The 14,855-nt window shown below is 49.0% G+C and overlaps 1 protein-coding gene across 1 annotated transcript in view; it reads left to right on the forward strand.

Moving 5' to 3' along the window:
- Window positions 1–14,855, forward strand: part of LOC125943757 (tissue factor pathway inhibitor-like) — a 232,556-nt gene that overhangs the window by 158,640 nt on the left and 59,061 nt on the right. The window contains exons 2-3 of the mRNA XM_049663263.1: window positions 2,656–2,863; window positions 11,509–11,537. Coding sequence (XP_049519220.1) covers window positions 2,656–2,863; window positions 11,509–11,537 — 237 coding nt within the window. The remainder of the gene's footprint in view (window positions 1–2,655; window positions 2,864–11,508; window positions 11,538–14,855) is intronic.

Below are 14,855 nucleotides of genomic sequence, written 5' to 3' on the forward strand. Positions count from 1 at the left end.
TTTGGTGTAAGAAAGGCCTAGGACTAACGTAGGCAAAGTTAAGGGCATGAACGTGGATAGACTTGGTCGGTTGTATATTTTTGTTAACATTTATTTATGCATTGTGTTCTAGTTCAGGGTGTTTTGGGGTTTTTGGTTTGAGGTTTTTGAGTTAGCGTGTAAATAAAATCTGTTTGCTGTGTTGCCATGCCTCTTCCCTATCCATCTCTCATAACACCCGCACGCCCCCGAGATCAGTGACAACGAAACACATCACAGTTACCCGGCGCACGCGGTCAGTCATACCTCGTGCAGGCGAGTGTGCCGACTCTTTGGGGTTGAGCGAGGCGCCCTCAATCGTTCCAAGGTGCACAGGGCACCAGAGAAATGAGTGGTGTTTGAGGTCTTTAGCATTTAGGATGATACGGATGCCCTGGGGAGCCACCATTCCCATCTGAAATGCCCTGATAGTGGTCTTGGAGTCTGAATAAATCGTGTCACGTACACCGTCCGTCAATGCAAGAGAAATGGCCACCTGTTCTGCGACGCTGGAACTAGAAGTGCGGATTGCAGCTGATGATTTTGGAATCACAGTCGATGGCCACTGAGGAGAAGGCAGCAGCGTCTACGAAGCATGTTCGATTCTTGTCCAAGCGGGCACTGGCGAGCAGAGCTTTACCCCTGGCTCATCTTCGTCTTTCGTTGTAGGTCGAATGGATATTGCGTGGCATCCGGTGTATGGAAATATTGGATCTTACGTCGTTGGGCAGCTTCACAGCGTCGGGACCGACGACTGTAGGGTTACGTCCCAGCATGCCAAATATGGCTCGGCCCGCTGGGTGCCAGAGAGTCTGACAAACTGAGAAAACTCTTGGGTTTCAACAATTTCTTCGAACGTGTTGTGGATTCCCGCGAAGGCCGAGGGCAAGCTTGAATACTCTTCTGATTAGGACATTGATCTTGTTGTGCTCCGAAACGAGCCAGTTGTGCATAGCCGCCGGATAAGCGAGGTGACATAGCACGAATGCGCGGATAATCCGGATCAGATTGGCCTCCCTCATTCAAGCGGCACCTGTTGGCGATTCTTCGACTCAGTCCGAGGGCGCTTTCGGTCTTGGAACAAATGCGTTTTACGACGGCGCCATTGGCCCCGTGATAGTGTAACGGCTCCTCAGTTCCGTGACAGTGATAGTGTGCACCCGCGGAACTGGGGAGCCGTTACCAGTGAATAACGTAATGTGGCTCTCAGTTGTTGGCTTCCAGGACCAATGAGAACCACCTCTGGGCCTCTTGTAGAGTAAGAGGTCGGATTTAGCGGGTAAGCACCTTAGCCCGGCGGGGATGAGATACCGCTCCGTCACATCGATGGCCTCCTGCAAAGCACCCTCGACCTGACCCTCACATCCGCTGGGGCACCATATGGTGATGTCGTCCGCGTAGATCGTGTGGTTAATGTTGCGGTTCTTGTTAATGTTGGGGTTCTTGTTCAGATCACCGCCCCCTGAGGTGTTCCCTTTGGGCCAAGCTGAATTTCGTGGCTTAAAAACTCGTCAATCTTGAGTCTAGTGGATCTCGAGGAAAGGAAGTAGTGCACGAAATCGTACGCCCGCTTGCCGACGTGAAGCTTAGTCAGGCTCTTGAGAATAAAGGCGTGCGATACGTTGTCAAAAGCCTTTCTAAATGCAATATTAGTGTCGGCGGAGGTGGAGTCAATGATCTGGTGCTTGATCAGCCTCATGGCGTCCTGATTCGAGAGCCCTGACCGAAAGCCAATCATGTTGTGAGTTTGACCAATAAAAAGAACTTGGCTTGTTTCCTAGTCGTGCACCAAGTTGGGCAAGTTCGTTGAAGTTCGACTGTTTTTTTTAACTTTTTAAAACTATTTCTGAGCCAGTTCTTTTTTATTGTGTGTCGTATATAGTCTGAGTGTCCACAGCATGGTATTTACTATCGACCAAAAACGTTTACGGATCAAGGGATGTGACAAAAAACTGAATATCTCCGCAGCCTCAAAACGCAGCCTGGTATTCCTATTTTCAGCCTCCACTGGTATATGCGAACAACATTGGGATGTACAGTCTTACTGGCTACTTTTAAGGGCTGCTCAGATATTTAGCGTTCTTTTTTTTGAGGTCCCGTGGTCCGTAAACTTTGTTTGGTCGATAGTACATTGCCTTGGGCTTCTCCTGCCTCTCGCCAGAGAAACACAAGTATGTAGCAGAATGTAATTCAGTGAGCCTGGCACCATTCCACCAGAGCGTACCAGTTTCACTTCGTGATAATGAACAACAACCGGTCATAGGCTTTGCGGTCGTGGAAAGGAAAGAAACAGGAGCCTTCTATGTGTCCGAGTAGGTGGGCGATACTGACAGTTATCCTAGGCTACCTGATACATTCTAGCAATGCGGTCAGTTTTCCTGCACTCCCTGAAATATTTTAAAAACTTCGAAATTTCTTACAGATGTTGCTTTAAGGATGCATTGGCTTCGAGAGTTGCCAATATTTTTGTGTGCTGGAGTCGGTACAGCTGTAGCTCCGCTAAAAAGCTCGACGGGCTAATATTTAGAATTTGTTAATAGTTTGCGTTGGTGATGTATATTAAATAGAACAGACAAGGCCTAATGCTTATGAAACATTTTTATACCAAAGTCGCATTTTTTCCTTTTACCTACGCAGAACCTATAGCCCGGCCTGAATGTGCTGCAGGACAGAGAAACGATAAGATGGCTTGGACGTGTTATGAACATAATGGGAATGTAACGTGCCGTAGAAGGAGCTACTTCTACAACAATAACTTCGACAAATGCGAACAACTTGACTATAAGGGATGTGGAGGAAATAAAAATAATTTTCATACCATCGAAGAATGCACAGATGACTGCCGGTAAAAACTAATTTTATGGTATTTACTAGAGCAGAACGTGACGCTTTAAGCATTACTCTTTCGTCACATAAAAACTTTTCTTAACAATACTTATTTTGTTGGTGTCGATGAACGAGCACGGTACATGATAAAAGTTGATTTCACTGTTAGCCAGTGAATACAAATGTCATTTTTATTTGTGTATTTGAGCTTATTGATAGCCTTCTATGGCAATATATGACGTGGGGTGGGCACATAAAAATGAATAGCAAGAACGTTCTACTATAATGCTTTAATTGCTATGCGAAAAAGTGTGAAAAATATTCACAATGGTCCTATACAAAGAATGCGAGTGTAAACAGTTTAATGACTGAAATACAAGTAGCGGTAGAAAGACGCTAATTAAGAGAAGTGCTACTTTTTCCTAAAAGTAAAATAAGTCACACATGAATCTCAAGTTTTTATATTCTTGCCAGTTCTTAAATATGTAAGCGGAGCTTTCTCGAAACCAAACATCTGAGCTTGCGCAACATAGTAACCAATCCTATGCCCAACAATATAACAGCCCTAAACCATATTTTTCGTGCAAGCCCAGCAGTTAACGTGACGCGCGTGATCTGCTTGCATTAAAGCGTGCTCCACCGACCATAGGTACGCTTGGATGAGTGTAAAGTAGCTGCAGTAACAGGCGCGGAAAAGCACCAATGGTGGATAGATATTTTCCGCAAAATGCGAACCAGGGAACCTTACACTTTTATTGCTGTATCAATTATATGGACATTGCAGGCGCGTGTCCGCTGCTGGCGTCGCCGTGATGATCCGTGTAAAGGCCACATGAAATGACACTATGGCTGCGTGCCTTGATCTCGTGTGCGGAAGGCAGGAAGGCGGGGGGATGCGCACTGTCTGTCACCGTGCGCAAGGCACCGGGCGGGGGGGGGGGGGGGGGGTTGACTTCGACGGCGGCTGCTTATGGCGCGCCTGAGTGCGGCCGCGTGGGCCTTATCGTCATAACGATCTGCAGAATCTAGATGCACCAAGGGTTGATAGCTTCGTGTGCGCTGTGCTCTCACCGCATAGCTATCGTTGATGTTAGAGGCAGCGCGAAAGTCAACTCGCGCGCTGCTACAGCCGCTCTTCCTCACGCCAGCGTTTGGACATCGGGTGTCCGCGCTCATCTACTGAGATGTGTTCATGTTTACCTGTGCGCGTATGACACCGTGCTTAATAATTTAGTTAGTGAGCGAATGTTTAAGAGTTTATACAGCAGATGAAACTACGTAGTTCGTACAGCTGTCTACTAGCTTGGTATTGCAATCGATGCTTTGCGTTTCAGGCGAAACTGCGCCTTTCTTTTTTTCTATACGGACGCGATATAAGGCGAGCAGCGTCATGTTAATAAGTTCGCAGAATTTTTTTTACTGTCACGAACGGTGGGGAGGGTATATAATAAAAATATCAATAGTTTAGAGAATATATAGAATAAATATTATTATTATTCTCTTCAACACATACATGATGACAGACGAGGCCGGAATAAAAGCGACAAAACGCTTGACAGCGTTCCCACCCCTTGTGAACAGGAGGCAGTGGGAGGAAGTGACGACGAGTGACAAATCACGCACACACAAAAACACTGCAACAATGAGCTTGGTGGATACCTGAACTACACATTTTACGTGCTAAACATAAACAATAATAATCGCAAGAAAATATATATATGGGCGCACTACTACTGTGAGTACCGTAAAAGAAAACATGAAGGCCATCTTACGTATATAGAAAACTCACAATATATTCATGGAGCACAAATCTGCTATTATACAGTCACAAGTACAAATAACTGATTTGTATTATGCTGCGCCTCCGAGAAAACAACGACGGCGATCAAGTGCAGGTGAGAAAAAAAATAAGCAGAAGTATGGTTCGGTGACATAATAGTGTATTTATATAAAGTAGTCCCGTACGTATAATGCAACAACTTATAGTATTTAGGCTAGCATTGACATAAACCAGACTATTCAAAATAATCGGTACTTCATATTGTTACGGGGATAACGTTTATTTAGGGAGTGAGTATGGCTATATAAAATGTTTGGGACAAGCAGCAGCGACGCATGCAAGGCTGTCGCGCGCCTCTGGCCACTTCGTCGCCGTCGTCTTCGTCTGACCGACAGTAGCAGCCCCTTCACTGTCTCGTGGCACTACCCCCCCGGGGCGAGAGCGCCGACCCGGTGCTTGCTACGACGGACCAGAGGGCCCAGTTACGTACGGCTTAAGTCTCGCAACGTGCACGATAGCAGAGGGTGGTGGCGTAGACGGCGCTGGTGCGGTGACTGGCTCGATCTCATACGTAACGTCGGTGACTTGACGTAGCACCCTGTAAGGACCATCGTAGCGGGACAATAGCTTTTCGGAGAGACCGATGCGGCGGGACGGAGACCACAGTAGCACGAGAGCGCCTGGGGAGTAAGAAACGTCTCTGTGGCGACTATCATACAGGGCTTTCTGGGAAGCCTGAGACACTGTGAGCCGTTCACGTGCGATCTGGCGAGCTGTGTCGGCGCGCGCTATGGCGTCGCGAACGTACGTGGTGGTTGAGCTGACAGGAAGTAAAGTATCGAGAGGCAGAGAAGGTTCGCGTCCATACAGGAGATAAAACGGGGAGTAGCCAGTAGTGTCATGTCGGGACGAGTTGTAGGCGAAAGTAACGTACGGCAAAGTAGCGTCCCAATCGCGGTGATCGGCGGAGACGTACATTGAAAGCATATCGGTCAGAGTTCGGTTCAGGCGCTCTGTGAGTCCATTCGTTTGCGGGTGATAAGCAGTTGTGAGCTTGTGGTGGGTAGAGCAGGAACGAAGGATGTCATCGATGACGCGAGACAAAAAGTATCGGCCTTGATCGGTCAGAAGCTGTCGAGGAGCACCATGATGCAGGATGATGTCATGAAGGAGAAAGTCGGCGATATCCGTAGCGCAACTGGTTGGGAGGGCACGGGTAATGGCGTATCGCGTCGCGTAGTCGGTCGCGACGGTGACCCACTTGTTGCCTGATGTCGAGGTTGGAAAGGGACCAAGAAGGTCGAGCCCAACACGAAAGAATGGTTCGGCGGGAATGTCTATAGGATGAAGCAGACCGGCAGGTAACATAGCTGGCCTCTTGCGGCGCTGGCATTTGTCGCAGCTAGCGACATATCGTTGGACGGAGCGATAGAGACCAGGCCAGAAGAAACGGCGCCTGACGCGATCATAAGTGCGGGTGACACCAAGGTGACCAGCAGTGGGCTCATCGTGAAGCTGGCGAAGGACATCTGACTGCAGATGGGCAGGCACGACAAGGAGGCGTTCAGGGCCCTCAGGATGCATATTATGGCGGTATAAGGTGCCGTCCTGAAGGAAGAACAAGTGGAGGGAAGGGTCGGGTGTGGCGGAGTTGAGACTGTCGATGATAGACCGTAAAGCCGAGTCGCGGCGTTGTTCGTCCCGTATATTAACGAGGTCCGAGATAGACAAGACGCAGGCGTCGGTGTCTTGCTCGGAGACGTCAGGGGAATCCACGGGATGCCGTGAGAGACAGTCGGCATCTTGATGAAGCTGACCGGACTTGTGCACCACTGAAAACGAGTATTCTTGGAGGCGCAGAGCCCAACGACCAAGGCGTCCTGTAGGGTCTTTGAGCGAAGAAAGCCAACAGAGGGCGTGATGATCAGTTACGACGGTAAAGGTGCGGCCAAACAGGTAGGGACGAAATTTGGCGACAGCCCAGACAAGAGCAAGACACTCTCGTTCCGTGATGGAGTAATTCTTCTCCGGTGCGGACAGGAGGCGGCTAGCGTACGCAATAACACAGTCGTGGCCGCTCTGACGCTGAGCGAGGACGGCACCGATTCCATGGCCGCTGGCATCTGTGCGAAGTTCCGTCGGTGCAGTCGGATCAAAATGCGCTAAAATAGGGGAAGTCGTCAGGGCATCTATAAGCGCCGAAAAGGCAGCAGCTTGGGGTGAGCCCCATGTAAAAGCAACGTCTTTTTTGAGGAGCGCAGTAAGGGGACGCGCAATGTCGGCGAAATTACGAATAAACGTCGGAAATAGGAGCACAATCCTATAAAACTGCGTACGTCTTTGGCCGAACAAGGTACAGGAAAATGCTTCACGGCGCGAACTTTTTCAGGATCGGGCTGGACACCTGTCGCGTTGACGAGATGGCCAAGTACGGTTATTTCACGGCGTCCGAAACGGCATTTTGAGGCGTTGAGTTGGAGACCGGCATTGCGGAATACCTCGAGAATGGTGGAGAGGCGCTGAAGATGGCTGTCAAATGTTGGCGAAAAAACAATGACATCGTCAAGGTAGCACAAGCAGGTTGACCATTTCAAGCCACGAAGAAGCGAATCCATCATGCGCTCGAATGTGGCCGGCGCATTGCAAAGGCCGAAAGGCATCACTTTAAAGTGATAGAGGCCATCGGGAGTTACGAATGCGGTTTTTTCGCGGTCCAGTGGGTCAACAGCAATCTGCCAATAACCTGAGCGAAGGTCAATAGATGAGAAATATTGGGCGCCGTGAAGACAGTCGAGTGCGTCGTCGATACGGGGCAAGGGATAGACGTCCTTTTTCGTGATCTTGTTGAGGTGTCGATAATCAACACAAAATCGCCAGGTGTTGTCCTTTTTCTTGACCAGCACAACAGGAGCGGCCCAAGGACTCGAGGACGGTTCGATGATGTTCTTGGCCAGCATTTTATCGACTTCCTTTTGGATTATGGCGCGTTCCGCAGCGGAAACGCGATAAGGGCGCCGGTGAACCGGTTGAGCATCACCGGTGTGGATGGAGTGCTGAACAACTGTTGTCTGGCCTAAAGGGCGATTTTCGAGATCAAAGATATCGGAATACGACAGCAAGACCCGGCGAAGATCTTCTGCTTGCGTATGCGGGAGGTCGGCTGATATCATTTTCTCGAAATTGGCACATAGCGACGAGGTGGCTGTGAGAGAGCCGGAAACAGTTCGAGGGCCGTCGACGGCTAACACAGAAATCGCGCATTCTTGCAACGACGACATGGTGGCAAGCGCGATGCCAGCAGGTAGCACGTGGGTAGAAAGACCAAAGTTCAAAAGCGGCAGGCAGGTTTTGTTGTCGCGTACGGTAACCACAGTGTGCGGGAGAACGACAGAGTGCATCAGGACCACGTCGAGAATCGGGGAAACAACGTATTCACCATCGCACACAGGAGGAGAGGGACTTAATGGGACGTACGTGGAGGCTTGCGGTGGCAGGTGGAGGAACTCGACAGAACATAAGCGGCTGGGAGTGTCCGATAGTACGTGGGCGTCAAAGGGAGCTCCAGTTGAAGGACACCTGTGGAGCAGTCGATAAGGGCTGAGTGCGTCGAGAGAAAGTCTAGGCCGAGGATCACGTCGTGGGGACACTGCGCAAGCACGGCAAACAAACCAATGGTCTGATGGCCAGCAATGCACACTCGGGCGGTGCACATACCAAGAACGGCAGACGAGCTGCCATCAGCGACCCGTACTGTGCTCTGAATTGCGGGCGTAATCACTTTGCGGAGCTGAGTACGGAGAGCAGCGCTCATTATTGAAATCTGCGCTCCGGTGTCTATGAGGGCCGTAACGGTGACGTCGTCCACTTGAATGTCCAGAAGGTTTCGGCGCGTAGGTACAGTCAACAGAGGATTTGTATATCGGGTCACTGATGCAGCGTCACCTCCGGGAGCTGCACGGCTTAGTTTTCCGGAGCGTAGGTGCCAGGCCGTGCAGGGGACGATGACCGGTATGGTCGCGGCGATCGAGATCGACGGCCTTGTGGGGACGGTGAGCGGCTAAACCTGGAGTGTGGAGCGGCGGCATCGGAAGCATCGGAAGCATGTGGATCAGAGCGAGGGGAAAACCGTCGAATGTTGCCTCCAGGACGACGCCAAGATCCAGTGCTCCAGTTTGAAGGCGACGACCAGCTACTGCGGCAGTGACGGGCAATGTGTCCAACGCGAGAGCAGTTGAAACATATGGGTCGGTCGTCTGCCGTCCTCCAGTCAGCCGGGTTTCTGTAGCGCGAAGGGTAGACCTGGTTCTGGGTGACATTTGCAGGGGTACGTTCGGATGTACGAATGGAACAGACGGCCGATGATAATCCCATGTTCGCGAACTCCTGGCGGACGACTGCTTTTATGAGTGACACGGTGGGCAGGTTGGCTGACTGAACGTCTGGAAGAACGGCCGTAGGAGCTAGAGCTTCAAGTTCGCGGCGGACAATACGCGTTACATCTTCTGACGCTGTAGCCGGTACAGGCGTCGGTGGGTCTTCGCATGATGATGTGGCGGCAGTGTTAGGTAGCCGAAGGAACTGGCGGGTGATGCGGCGACTCTTCGCTTGTTCAAAGCGCTGGCATTCCTTAACTATGGCGTCGACCGTCGTACAGTCCTTACACACCAGTAGATTAAACGCGTCGTCGGCTATTCCTTTCAAAATATGCGATATCTTGTCATCTTCGGCCATTTGTGCGTCAACTTTTCGACAAAGGCCCAGTACGTCCTGTATGTACGAAATGTACGATTCAGTGGTCGTCTGGATACGAGATCCCAACTCCTTTTTAGCGGCCTGCTGTCGGCCAAATGATCTGCCGAACAACTCACGCAGCTTCGCCTTGCAAGCGTCCCAACTTGTAAGATCTTCTTCATGCGTCCGGTACCACACGCGTGCCGTTCCTTTCAGATAGAATATCGCGTTGGCTAACATAACCGTGGGGTCCCACCTGTTGCGGTTGCTGACGCGTTCGTACATGTCGATCCAGTCTTCGACATCCAAGCCATCTGTGCCAGAAAAGGTTCCCGGGTCTTGTGGGTGCAAAAGAATCACAGGAGCCGGTGGCTGCTGCACCGTCGACACTTCACTGGTCATCGCGGAGCAACCAAGACGGCGACCGCTTCGAAGTTCCGTGCTTGGTTGACGGAGCCGGCACGTTGACAGGTTTACCCAGCACCTTCACCAAAGATGTTACGGGGATAACGTTTATTTAGGGAGTGAGTATGGCTATATACAAGGTTTGGACAAGCAGCAGCGACGGATGCAAGGCTGTCGCGCGCCTCTGGCCACTTCGTCGCCGTCGTCTTCGTCCGACCGACAGTAGCAGCCCCTTCACTGTCTCGTGGCAATATTACAGCATTCGATAACCATACTTAGTTCTTGCAGCGGCCAACGCACAATGTTGTGTGTAAAGGTGCGAATAATGTGATTTATAGATTACATGATGCTAGCCTGGAGATGGTATTAGTTTGCTTACTTTGTTTTTTGTTTAGTTTTTTTTATGCAACACCACATTATTCATAGTAATATAACGTGAAGACATTATTAATTTTCTGGTCTATACGTGCTCGGTTGGGTGCCTGTATGGAACACTACAAATAACACCAAGGATTTTGTTTTCCAGAAGACATAGCTTTAATGGTTTTACCTCATACAATTGTGCAGTTCTTCAGGTGTGAGCGGAAAAATGCGCTGGAGAACATTAGTAGCGCCTTGAGGCGGGAGAATGTCTCTGTGCTGAGATATTAAACGCGTGGCTTTCGATATTACTAGTGGCGTATATTTACTGTGTTCATCTCACATCATAGTTTCCAGGAATGTGGCCACTGTGAATGGCCAAGGGTCAATAACGCACATTGGAATTCGTAGCGCGGTGACTGCGGGATGCTCAACTTCTTCCAGCTAGTCAAAGTCGCGAGAAACCTCGATTTCATTTCATATGACTGGTGTGAGTGATTGTGATCGTTGATATGATTTCTTTTTCTGTGTGTAGTGAAATGTATGACAGCTGTGGCAGGTGCAAGTGTTTGTGCGAGGAAATTGGCTTGAATGCAGGCATACATGGCATGGGGAAAGGGACGGGAGTTATGTATACGCATTAGTTACATGGGAGCTGGCATGCGTACATCGATGCAGTCCACACAGCGACGCCGTAAATTTCGAAACTTATAGCGCTGGCTACTACTCCTCTGCGAACTCAGCATCGTGCCATAAGAAATTTACTAATTTAAGAAGCAATTAGGGTAGAGTTCTAATAAAAAATATTTAACATATTCTCTTTCGTTACTCTAAAAGTGACTTCTTGCATCCATTTATAGTAAGAGAAAATTATATTCCAATGCAACTTTCCTTTTTCTCGGGCAATTCAATGCCATGAGCGAGTGTCACAACCAATGGTCTCGTGGTTGGAATCCAAGTAATGTGAAGTGATAACTAAAAAGTCTTGAACATTGGTAAGCTAAGCATTCGTGAGGCTATATAACAGGATTTATACGTCATGTGAACGATTACATCGCAGTCTAGGTGCTTAGCGCATGTGTAGACCATTGACTGCTCAGTCTGCTTAATTGACATTCTACGAGAAAATAGCAAGGAAGCCTGCGTTATAAAGTGGTTTCTCACGTTTTTACGTAATGAACCCGTACGCGAAAACGTCTGAATTGTGTATATAGCATTGAAACATACTTATTTCAGAGAGACTAATATTTGTGAATAAAATTTATAATTTACATAAAAGCTAAGTTGAAGGCATATAACGATTTGTTATAAAATGAGTAGTCTCAAGAAGGGTGCGATTATAACCAATTCTAACTGCATTTCTTTTCCTACTCTTTCTCCTACCAAAGCTTGACCTTAACAACATGGGATTTAAAATGTAAGTTTTGCTTTCGAACTTTTGTTCGCTAGTATGTCTCGTAAAGCATGAAGGTGTTTTGCTTATAACTAACAAAAATGCACTGATAAATGTTTCAATGTATATATTGGAAATTGCATGCAGGTACAGTGAATATGCCACAATATTTGTAGCATGCTTACGGTTCGCCTTGGTTAGCCAATATATGAACCGAACTTATGGCTCGGTTCATTCAAAGCTCATAACAACATAACAAGCATCATAAGCGTGTGTTTTAGGAAGGTTCTCAAGAAATCTTGTACTACTGTAGGCGACATACTTGAGTGCCCGCCTGTAGACATGCTGCACCTAGCTTAGCGCATGCGAAAAAAGTGTGATCAAAATTGGTGTCTTCTCTCTCTCTTTCTTTGACTACTCCATCACCCTCCCCACATGTAGGGTAGCAAACTGCATAAGTCTGGTTAACTTCGCCGCCTTTCCTTCTTCCATTCTCTCTTGCGTTTGTTTGCTTGTTATACTCTCACGGCCCCCTGAGGAGTTACGGAGAGCTTGAGTACACGTATTTGTCAAGGCTAAACTACATATGAAGCAACAAAATATTATGCAAATACAACGGATGGTTGGAAAGTATGTGAAGCGAAGCTTTCATAGAGCGCCTAATGAAATGCTGTAAAGTTGACCAATCAATTTCTGCATCTTTGACCTAACAGAAATTGGCGTGCCTATGTGCTCTTGATTTGACGTACCACGAATGTGACAAATCTTATATCGACTTATATTTTGGTAAGAATGCGCTGCGCGTTCTTGTAAACGCTCTGCGCGTTCTTGTGAATGCAACGCGCGTTGTTCTGAACGCGCTGCAGCCCTCAGCTTAACGGCTTCCCGGTGACGCTGCCCGCCAAGCTGTGGACTTGTCGGAACGCGCAGCCCCTATCCAGTGCTCTCTCCATTGCAGGCAAACCTCTCGCGCCCTAACATGCAGAGCTGCAAACTCCTCCGCCAGTACATATTGCTATACGCGTGAAAGGCCGGCGCCTCTGACATTCAGCGCCTTTTCGTCATCAGGCTTCGTCCTAGTTAAGAAGTAAAAGCGTAGCCAAAAAGTGGTCGCAGTTTCACCTGAAAGGCGAATCATCAATTGCGATAGCAAATTTGTAGAGAGCTATACGGAGTAATGATATTAGCTTTATCAGCTGTATAAACTTGGACATGCAGGAGCGTCGGCAACACGCAGAACTGTTGTCGACGCCATCGGCGTTTTGCCCGCGTTAGCTCAAAATGCGTGCGGCGTTGGTGACTGTTGCCGGAGCCTGTGATATAAATAGGCACTTGGTGCCGCAGCTAAACGTCGCCTCCCTTCCCTCCCCCTCCCCCAAGGCTTCTCGCTCGTCGGAAGAAGGTGCGTTTGCTCTACATATATGGTGATTGTAAAGGAGAAAAGAGACGCCTACTTCTGCAGCCCTTAAGCGAGCACGGCGCAGAACGCGCGTTTGTTCTCCGCCGTGCGTTCACTCCCCGTGAAAGACGCGCCCCTCGCGCCCTTTCACTCGCACATACAGCGTTCGGCGATTGGCGCTGAGCCGTGCTCCCTCAAGGGCTGCAGAAGATAGCGCCAACCTTAGTAAGTAAAGCGTAGCCAAAAAAGCGTAGCAAGAGGTAGCCAAAGACGTAATTTGGCTACCTCTTGCCTCATCACTGCCTCGATATCCCCCAGCCCACACCTTTGGCCTCGTGTCAGGCTACCCATGAGAGCTTGGTACCTCTCGCAAAACCGCTGGTGGCAGCAGTGGGAGGCCAGTGGATCTTGCAATTTGTGCCAACGGAACCAACGTGGCCCCTGGACCTTGCAAAGAAACCGCTGACAGCGGCTACGTGAGCGTCGGACTTTACCCCTTTGTGATTTGCCAGGCTTTTGAAATTAGCTTTAAAGCTGGCAGGTTGTCTTTATCACTAATTAACATTTGCATTATCGCACTTGCTGAGAGGTGATAAAGAACAGTTAGGGAGAAAGGTTCAATGTCTGAGCTGGTCATGGATCTCAATTCTCTGCGCAAGCCGGAATGGTTATTGCCATGTGCTGAATTTGGGGTGGAAGTGGCGAACGCCCTAAACAAGCCGCAATTCATCCAGGCTTTACTTGCCTTGGAAGCAGATGATAACGAGCTCACTAAATATTGCGAAATTATCAAAAAGCGCAGGGCAAACGAAGAAAAGAGGCGTGCTGATGAGAAAGAAAAGCAATTGCGCTAGCTCGAATGAAAGCCCTTAACGCTAGTATTGCAGAATTAGAAGGCGACGAGCTTTGAAACGCAAACCCCAGCTGCAGAAGCCCGAGAATATTTTAGTATGAAGGATCTGATGCAGCCTTTCCAGGTAGGAGAGGACATTGGAATGTTTCTGATGAACTTTATAAGGACATGCCAAAGAATGAAGTTCCCTAGAGCGTCATGGCCACAGTGCCTGTTGACCGTATTGCCTTGTCACGTAGTGGACGAGATGGGCACACTTAACGATGAGCAGTATGAGCATTACGATGCTGTAAAATCCAGTATTCTGAAGAGGTACCGCTTGTCTCCAGAAGCGTTTCGGCAGCACTTTAAAAAATCCACAAATTTTAAAGACGAGTCGTACGTTGAGTTTGGATACAACTTAAAGGTAAACTTGGTGGAATCACTTAAGAGCGCCAAAATATACGGAGACAAGATCAAGGTAGTCTAGTGTTTGTGCCTTGAGTAGTTTTACAACAGGATCCCTGACCGAATGCGCTTATGAATTCTCGACAGGCTCGACGTGACCACAGTTGAAAAAGCGGCTGAGCTCGCCGTATAATGCGCGTCACACCACGTATTCCATCCAAGTGAACGGCAGATGCATGGCGCGTTTCCAAAACAAGGCGCGGAGACTACATCCGCAAATGTTGTAACACGCAACGAGAACATAAAAGGCAGAGAAGCAGAGAAAGAAGTCGCCCACACGTTACCTAAAGTAGAGCACTGCACGGGCTCGGGCTTACCCGAAAGCCCGGGCCGGCCCGGCCCATTGGCCGGGCCGTGCCGGGTAGAGCAGTTTTTTCACGGGCTCGGACTGGGCTCGGGCACGGCATGTGCTTTTTGACTCGGACCCGGGCCGGGCTCGGACTTGTAACGTGCTTGTGCATGTAACGTGCAGCGAGTTATCCTCGCGCGTCTCGACTCTGAAAAACCTGTTGCCCAGGCGCAGCTGGAAGCTAGCAGCGCTACTCCTACGTACTTCCCATTTCTTCTTCCGTCGTATTTTGCGCTGTTTGAACAGGATGTAAAAGTCCAGAAATACCGAAGTCGCCTCAAACCAAAGGATGCC

The sequence above is a fragment of the Dermacentor silvarum genome, chromosome 3 (assembly GCF_013339745.2).
Source record: "Dermacentor silvarum isolate Dsil-2018 chromosome 3, BIME_Dsil_1.4, whole genome shotgun sequence".
NCBI classification, from domain to species: domain Eukaryota; kingdom Metazoa; phylum Arthropoda; class Arachnida; order Ixodida; family Ixodidae; genus Dermacentor; species Dermacentor silvarum.